Consider the following 9,456-nt stretch of genomic DNA (forward strand, 5'->3'; position numbering starts at 1 on the left):
AACACACATAAACACTGGTGCAGACACACAATCTCTCTCACGGTTACACACACACATACTCTTCTCCTTTATCTCTCTCACACACACAGCTCTATACTCATATACACATACACACTCTCTCTCAAACACTGTCACACACACCCTCTCTTTCTGCCTCATGAGCACACACACCCTCCCCTCCTGTTCAACCACTAGAACAAACACACATGCACACACACACCTCTCATACACACACACAAACCTAAACTCACGCACAAACTGAGCCTTCTCTCTGTTTCCAAGACACTCTCCCTCCCCTTGTTTCAGTTTCAACCCTGCAAGCATGCGCGCACACGCGCGCACGCACACACACATTTCCTCACCATTTTCCCTCCTTTCTGTCTCTGTCTCTCTCTCTCACACACACACACATATACACCCTCCCCTCTTCTGTTCCTCTCTCTCTCTCTCAGATACACACAAACACACACACACTAGCCTTTGCCTTGCTCACACACACATGCACACACAGCCTCCCTCCTCTCTCTCTCTCACACACACACCCTCCCCTTTGCTTTTCATCACAACATACTCTCTCAGTCTTTCTTTTAAACAGACATACTTTTTTGTCTCTATTTTCACTTATTTTCACACAATACCAAACATTACTCACTCACAACATGCAAGCTCTCTAACATCACATTAACATTACCCTACCACTTAACCAACTGCCCACTGGAAAGAAAAATCACATAAAATCTCTTTAATCTAGTATCTCATTTATTACTCTTAAACAGCAAAGTGATTAAATGGGGAGCAAATTGAGACATTTGCTAAATTCTCCTGCTTCTCGGATAAAAAAAAGAAAAAAAAAGACTGTCTCCTTTATATTTTCAAGAGACCTCAACAATCAGTACATTTATATGCACTTTAAAAGTTTGATTTCAGTCGGACTAAAACAATAATTCTTTAAAAAAGTATTTTTTTAAATGTTATGTAATGTAAATTTGTCCCCTTGTTCGTGTGGGTTCACCTATATAATGGAATTGTTGCATGGCCTTGTCCAGCATGCATGCACGTTGTTCTCATAGGACCACAACTGGCCGCACTGTTGCGCGCATGCTCTGACAGACAGTGGTTACGCACGCTGTGTATTTAAAGGAATAGTTCACCCCAAAATTTAAATTCTCTCATAATTTACTCACCCTTATGCCATCCTAGATTTGTGTGTGACTTTTTTTATTCAGCAAAACACAAATGATAATTTTTAGAAGAATTTCTCAGCTCTTTTGGTCCATACAATACAAGTGAATGGGTGCCAAAATTTTGAAGCTCCAAAAATCACACACATTAGCATAAAAGTAATCCATATGACTCAAGTGGTTATTTGACAGCTGTGGGTGAGAAACAGATCAATATTTAAGTTTATGAATTCTCCTTCCTGCTCAGTCAGTCTCCACTTTAACTTTCATTTTCACATTCTTCATGCATATGCCCCCTACTGGGCAGGGAGAATATTCGATTATGCATTGTGTCATACTTGTACAGACAGATGAGGACTGTGGCTTGACTACACAAAAACCTGCTGTAGCTTGATTATAACCGCGCATGTAAACGAGTGTTCAGATTTGCTAAGATACCAAAGTCTGTGATCAAATGTCAGAGATTCCAATATGAACTCAAACATTTCTCATCAAATTCTCTCAAAACCAAATTATCTGGACAATACTATCCACGTTCATTTTACAGCTCTATACTCTCACTGTATGACAGTGATTTAAAATTCTTAACTGTGTCTGTTTTTATTTCTTTTTATTTCTTTTGAGGCTCAAAGTTGATACTTAAATGAATCATAACTCCATTAAGTCTCCTGAGCTTTGAAAGAGCAACATCTGAGCAATACAATTTTCCTCTGAGCGAATTCAACGAGTTGTTAAATCATCAGTTAAGATTTGTCTTTGGCTGTATTTACACCCAGAATTAAGAGGTGTTTTGGGCAATCACAAGTGGACAGGTGAGACACATTGCTGTTTACAGCTGGTCATATTATGGGAGGGTGTCTGATTTCACAAAGACTATGACTGTCAATCACTATGTCAGTGTATTACTGCTTGATAATAAAGTGCAGAAGAGTAAAAGAAGAAAAAGAAAGTGCTAAAAACCACTGCACCATTTCTCCCAATTGACCCTTCACTAAGCCTCGCCTTAAAAGCGTTTCTGTCCAATCGTGTCTTAACAACTGTTGCTGGGCCGCCATTACTCTGACATGCATTTGCTAATTTCAAATGAGAGCCTATGGGAATGATGTGTGTTTGAGTACTTTTAAGCAGGATTTTATCAAAATGAACCAAAAAAAAGAAAAAAAAAAACACTTTGTTGCCGGGTCACTTGTAAGAGTGACACGTGGTACCCAGAGAGGTTACGCGCAGTTTTTTCTTTCTTAAAAAAAAAAAAAAAAATCTTTAATTAAATATTGAGAAGAGCATACTATGGATTAAACTCTGTCAGTTCTCATTCCCAAATGAACATGAATAACATCAGCGAGGACATCTTCATATGCTCTAATGTAAATTAAAGCTAATAACTGGATGTAATTCATTTATTGATTTAGGTCATAGTAAATGCAATAGTAAATAAACAGTTCACAGCATCGTAGTGAGTGTGTTATGAGATGTTATAAACAGTTCTGTTCATTTATGCCAATGTTATCAGGTGTGTAATGGCTATGAAATTGCAAACGATTATCAAGTGACTGTGATAATCATTTGCATTTATTCTGAGTCTCCACAATTTTCAATGAAACGACTGTGTAATTTAACAATTTCTTTTACAAAAAACATCAGATAAATATGCCTTACAATGATACTCATCATTCCAGCCCACTTAAGAATACTGTCAATTCTGTTTATGAGAATATTTCCAAAAACTGTGCCGTTGACGTCAAACTCCCATTCATTCCTCTGGGTAGTTCTGTAGAGCTTGTCAGAGCAAGCGACTGTATCCAAGGGGGGTGGAGCTTAGCGAAGGGTCAATTATACGTGTATTTATTATAAGCACAAACATGACGTTTACAGCAGAATTCTGAGTTGTTTTAGTGGAGTACTTGTATTAACTGAGCTTCAGATGTGTGTTTGTCATATCTGTGTCCCTGAATGTTGATATCAGACACAACGAAGAAGTCCAGTGAAGTGTATGTGTATTCGATTTTTCCAATTTTCTGATCCGATGGTTATTTCCTTATAAAACCACACATAACTGGCACAGTTTAAACTCTTGTTTTAGTGCAGTGGTTGACTGACAGGTGAGCAGGCCGTGCTTCGCTGCTGTTCGAACGCATTCGAATGGATCAACGTTTATATTAAAAGCCCATTGTGGTCACATGTGTTTTCGACCACTTTAGACAACCTCTGAATGTGGTTGAATGGACAAATCTTAAAACCATTTGGACCCCTTTTAAACCTGTGTTTAGTATGGTGCCATTTCAAATGTACCGCACATAACACATCTTAATACCAGGTGTAAACGGTTTTATTTAAGCTGTCTCACTCTCTTTCAAAAGACACATACTAGCTCCACACAGAACATGCATTTCAATATCTCACTCTCTCTTTATACCTGCACTTTATCTCTCTCTCTCTCTATGTCTCACGAACACATATACTACCTGTTCATCCAGCTCTCCCTTCCAAACACAATCAACAAACACACACACTTTCAGTTATCCACTGGCTTTGTACTTTATACACACACACACACACACACAACTCATAACATTACACATAAACACACACACGCAAACCTAAACGTTGCCGTCCTCTTTCTCTCTCTCTTTTTCTCTCATGCACACACGACACACACACAAAAACACTCTCCCTCCCCCTCTCAGTAACACACGTTACTGCACAAACACAAGCACACACACCCCTCCCCTTCACTGTTCCCGTCTCTTGCGTACACGTGTGTGTACTCTCATGCACACACACACACACACACACACCAACATACTTCACACTTCTCCCCCCATATAAGATCCACTATAAATACACATCTTCTTCAGCACCAGTGATGTGGCACACACTCACACACACACACCTTTCTTCAGACAAACATACACACCTTGACTATATAATACCTTTTACATGGTCCACTCCACCCCACCCAAACATACAGTATATGTTTGTTTCTGTCATGATAGGGATTTTCATTGATGTCTATTGTTTTTAAACTGAGCTTATGACATTTTCTATCCAATAACATGACCCCTCACAGAAATCTTTGAGATTTTTTAGATTTTCAAGGCATTATGTAGTATGCTTCTTAAAAGTAATGTTTCAAGTTAAGCTCAATTGACAACATTTGTGGCGTACTGTTGATTACCACAAAAATTCTTTCGACTCGTCCCTCTTTAAGAAATAATAGAAAAAGACAATCGTGGTTACAGAAAGGCACTTCCAATGGAAGTGAATGAGGCCAGTCCATAAATGTTAAAATACTCACTGTTTCAAAAGTATATCCACAAGACATAAACATTATACATGTTAACATGGTTTTAATGTGATACAATCAGGGATTTACTGGTATTAAGGCATTACCAGATTACAGGGTTTACCTGTTACGTCGCCATGGCAATGAAGTTGTAATATTGGATATCCACAGTTTTCCTGAGCAACCACTGGGCAGCGCCATGATGATTCGAATTGCCTGTTTTCTGTTTCAGGTCTCCAGACACAATGTAAAACTAACTGAAATGAGCGATCCAGATGGAGTACAACAACCATTTACGTGTTTATTCGAGTAAAAATTTATTTCAGGCTTAACTTAAGTAAAAGCTTAAAGTAGTTACTGATATCTACATAAATAACCTTGGACCATCGCTTCATGTCATCTACCAATTCAGGTTATATGCAAATTTATGACACTAAAATCATGTTATTGTGTATAACAGTTTCATCTTGTGACTATACTTTTGAAAAAGTGTGTATTTTAACATTTATTGACTGGCCCCATTCACTTCCACTATAAGTGCCTTACTGTAATCCAGATTTTTTTCTTTTCTTTTTTTTTTATAAAAGGGATGAATCTAAATGATATTTTTTTAGGTAATCAACCTTATGCCACAAATGCTGTCAATTGAGTTTGAACTTGTATTTAACCCTGAACACTCCTTTAAGTATATTATGTTTTCCTTGTGTGTTCTGTTGGCTGGTCCCCATAATTTAGGTGATTTCAGGTTTTACTATACTTGTGGGGGACATTTATCCTGAACCCTAACCCTCAAACAAAACTTTATGCATTTTTGTATTTTCATGAAGACATTATTAAGCATACTTATTAATCATTTTTTTCCAAACTGTTGGATGGTCCCAACAATGTCACGATTTCAGGTTTACACATACACACACACACACAAACTTATTTTTATATCATTGTGGGGACTCTCCATAGACTTCCAAGCATTTTATGGATTTTATACAGATTTAACACTAATTTCTATCCTCTAACCCTACCCCTAACCCTCACAGAAACCTTTTAAAATTTTTACATTTTCAAAAAAACATTGTTTAGTATGTTTAATAAGCCATTTCCCTCGTAGGGACCGCTGGCTGGGCCCCACAATGTAGGTGATCTCAGGTTTTACTATCCTTGTGGGGACATTTGGTCCCCACAAAGTAGTATACATGTACACACACACACACACACACACACACAAACATGTTGGTGTGGCTATTCTTATGAGAACTCTCCATAGACATAATGATTTTTATACTGAACGAACTATAGATTCTGTCCCCTAACCCTAACCCTCACAAAAAACGTTCTGCATTTTTACATTTTCAAAAAAACATCGTTTAGTAAGTGATTTGAATTATGGGGACACTAGAAATGTCCTCTTAAACCACATTTATAGCATAATACCTTTGTAATTACCAGTTTGTAACCTAAATTTTTTTCTTGTAAACCACCAAAACCCACCCACCCACACACACACCTCTTCCAAACATTCTGACACAAATGCACACTACCTTTATTCTACTCTGAAATACAATAACACACTCTTTCTGTCACACACTGTCATGATGTGTGACTGTCATACACTCTTCCCCCTTTCACACACACCAACATATTGTGTCTGTTTTTGTCACGCACACACTCAAACTGTTTCCCTCCCTCATGCTCTCCCTCACATACACACGCAATCATTTACACATTCTCTCTCAAACACACACACACACACACACTGTACTTGTTCCTTTCTCTCACGCTCCGCTCCCTCCCTCCTCCCAACCGCACGCTCTTTCTCTCTCTCTCTCTCACACACACACACACACACACACAAACACGTACTCTCTGACACAGACATACTCTCTCTTTCTCTCTCTGACACACACACACACACACATTCTCTCTCTCTGACACACACACACACACACTCTCTGACACACATAACACTCTCTCTCTCTCTCTCTCACTCTGACACACACACACACACACACACATTCTCTCTCTCTGACACACACAGGCACTCTCTCTCTGACACACACACACACACACTCTCTCTCTCTCTGACACACAGACACACACACTCTCTCTCTCTGACACACATAACACTCTCATTCTCTCTCACTCTGACACACACACACATTTTTTCTCTCTGACATACACACACACACACACACAAACACACACTCACACATGTTGGTTTAGCTATCCTTATGAGGACCCTCCATAGACATAATAATTTTTATACTGTACAAACTATAGATTCTATCCCCTAACCCTACCCCTAAACCTAACCCTCACAGAAACCTTTTTGCATTTTTACATAAAAAAATAAAAATAAAAAAAAAACATAATTTAATATACCATTTCCCTTGTGAGGACCACTGGCTGGTCATCACAACGTAGGTGATCTCAGGTTTTACTATCCTTGTGGGGACATTTGGTCCCCACAAGGATAGTAAAACCTGTACTCTCTGACACACACACTCTCTCTCTCTCTCTCTCTCACACACACACACTCTGACACACACACACACTCTCTGACACACAGACATACACACACTCTCTGACACACAGACATACACACACTCTGACACACAGACATACACACACTCTCTGACACACAGGCACAAACACACTCTCTCTGACACACAGACACACACACACTCTCTGACACACAGACACACACACTCTCTCTTACACAGACATACACACTCTCTGACACAGACATACACACTCTCTCTGACACACAGACACACACACTCTCTCTCTCTGACACAGACACACACGCTCTCTCTCTGACACACATAACACCCTCTCTCTCGCTCTGACACACACACACACACACACACACACACACACAGGGCAGACGTTTATTCGTGTTAATCATGATTAAAAAGCTTTCCGCTTTACATTCTGTATTATTTTATAACCATTCTGACATGTAAGCCTGTTACACTGACAGCAGTATCATTTAAATGAGACTTATACACACCTGATTCCTGTGATAACCAGTGGAATAACGTTATTTATAAAAAACATTCTATCTTCATAACTGAATAAATACGATAATTTATTCAGCTTTGTTCACCCGCCCAAAAACTATTTAAAAACTTTTGTTTTTACGCCATTTTTGCAGTAACTGAAAAGTGATATTTTGTGGCAAGCATTTCTGAGCTTTAAGCTCAGTGTCATCTCTGGAAATGTTACTTTTTTATCGAGACTGTTCACTTCCTCACCCTCGCGGCGGCGGTGGCTTGCTGCTCTCTCCGTCGCTGTCTAGCGTCGGCGGCTCCCGGTAATCAAAGAGCGAGCGAACGGTCTCCGCCATTCCCGCTGAAGAGTGCTGCTTTCTCTCACGCGCGGCGCTCGCGCTCTCTCTGTATGTACAGGTTCTTTCAGACGCTACCATTCACACACACTCGAGGGGAGGACTTACGGTCGGACTGTTATACACTTTTAATTCGTTTGAAGAAAACACTTCCGTTGTCATTTTTTTTCTCGAATATATTCAGTACTTATATCAGTTTAATCTCGTTTCACTGATGGTGGACATTATTTGAAGTTTAGAAACATACAGACATAATGTCCCCCATTAAAGAAGAGGTGGTTGCGTTTGGTGTGAGTCTGTTCTTAGCAAAAGTTGATTGTACTCATCCGATGTTATCGACAGCTCTATATATATTTTGACAGGTGAAATATTTCGGTTTTTTTTTTATCTTGAGTAACTTTGGTCAAATAACACAGCTATAAAGATAATAGTTATCATGTAACGAGACGTGTACAACTAAGTAGTTAAAACATGCAGTCGTGTTCTTAACCGTGTGTTGGGCTGTTTGAGGGTGCTGTCGAAATGATCTTGATAAATAACAGGTATGCAATGAAAAAAAGTATTTACGAACTCTTCAATATCTAAATTAATCTTTCATTAAAAATAGAACTGATGCACGAAGATATCCATATGATATCCACATAAAATTATGAACTCTCGTATGAATGAGTTGACAGACTTTTCTGGATTTCTCTATCACACGAACACACACACACACACACACACACACACACAAACATGTTGGTGTGGCTATTCTTATGAGAACTCTCCATAGACATAATGATTTTTATACTGAACGAACTATAGATTCTGTCCCCTAACCCTAACCCTCACAAAAAATTTTCTGCATTTTTACATTTTCAAAAAAACATCGTTTAGTAAGTGATTTGAATTATGGGGACACTAGAAATGTCCTCATAAACCACATTTATAGCATAATACCTTTGTAATTACCAGTTTGTAACCTAAATTTTTTTCTTGTAAACCACCAAAACCCACCCACCCACACACACACCTCTTCCAAACATTCTGACACAAATGCACACTACCTTTATTCTACTCTGAAATACAATAACACACTCTTTCTGTCACACACTGTCATGATGTGTGACTGTCATACACTCTTCCCCCTTTCACACACACACACACACACACACACACATGTTGGTGCGGCTATCCTTATGGGGACTCTCCATATACATAATGATTTTTATATTGTACGAACTATAGATTCTATCCCCTAAACCTAACCCTCACAAAAAACTTTCTGCATTTTTACATTTTCAAAAAAACATAATTTAATATGTTTTTTTAAGCGATTTGAATTATGGGGACACTAGAAATGTCCTCATAAACCACATTTATAGCATAATACCCTTGTAATTACCAGTTTGTAACCTAAAAAAGTCCTCATAAACCACTTACCCCCCCCCCCCCCACACACACACACACACACTCACACTCACACACACATAAACTTGTTTTTATATCATCGTGGGGCCTCTCCATAGACTTCCATGCATTTTATGGATTTTATACAGATCTAACGATAATTTCTATCCCCTAAACCTAACCCTCACAGAAAACTTTGTGCATTTTTACATAATTTTATTTATTTATTTTTTTTTAAACATCATTTAGTATGT

General features: G+C 38.6%; 1 protein-coding gene across 1 annotated transcript in view; it reads right to left on the bottom strand.

Moving 5' to 3' along the window:
- Positions 1-7,856, bottom strand: part of LOC127445443 (serine/arginine repetitive matrix protein 1-like) — a 33,099-nt gene extending 25,243 nt beyond the window's left edge. Inside the window, exon 1 of the mRNA XM_051705519.1 lies at positions 7,719-7,856. Coding sequence (XP_051561479.1) covers positions 7,719-7,810 — 92 coding nt within the window. The 5' untranslated portion in view covers positions 7,811-7,856. The remainder of the gene's footprint in view (positions 1-7,718) is intronic.
- Positions 7,857-9,456: the final 1,600 nt, after the last annotated feature.

This window comes from Myxocyprinus asiaticus, chromosome 8, assembly GCF_019703515.2.
Source record: "Myxocyprinus asiaticus isolate MX2 ecotype Aquarium Trade chromosome 8, UBuf_Myxa_2, whole genome shotgun sequence".
Taxonomy (NCBI): Eukaryota; Metazoa; Chordata; class Actinopteri; order Cypriniformes; family Catostomidae; genus Myxocyprinus; species Myxocyprinus asiaticus.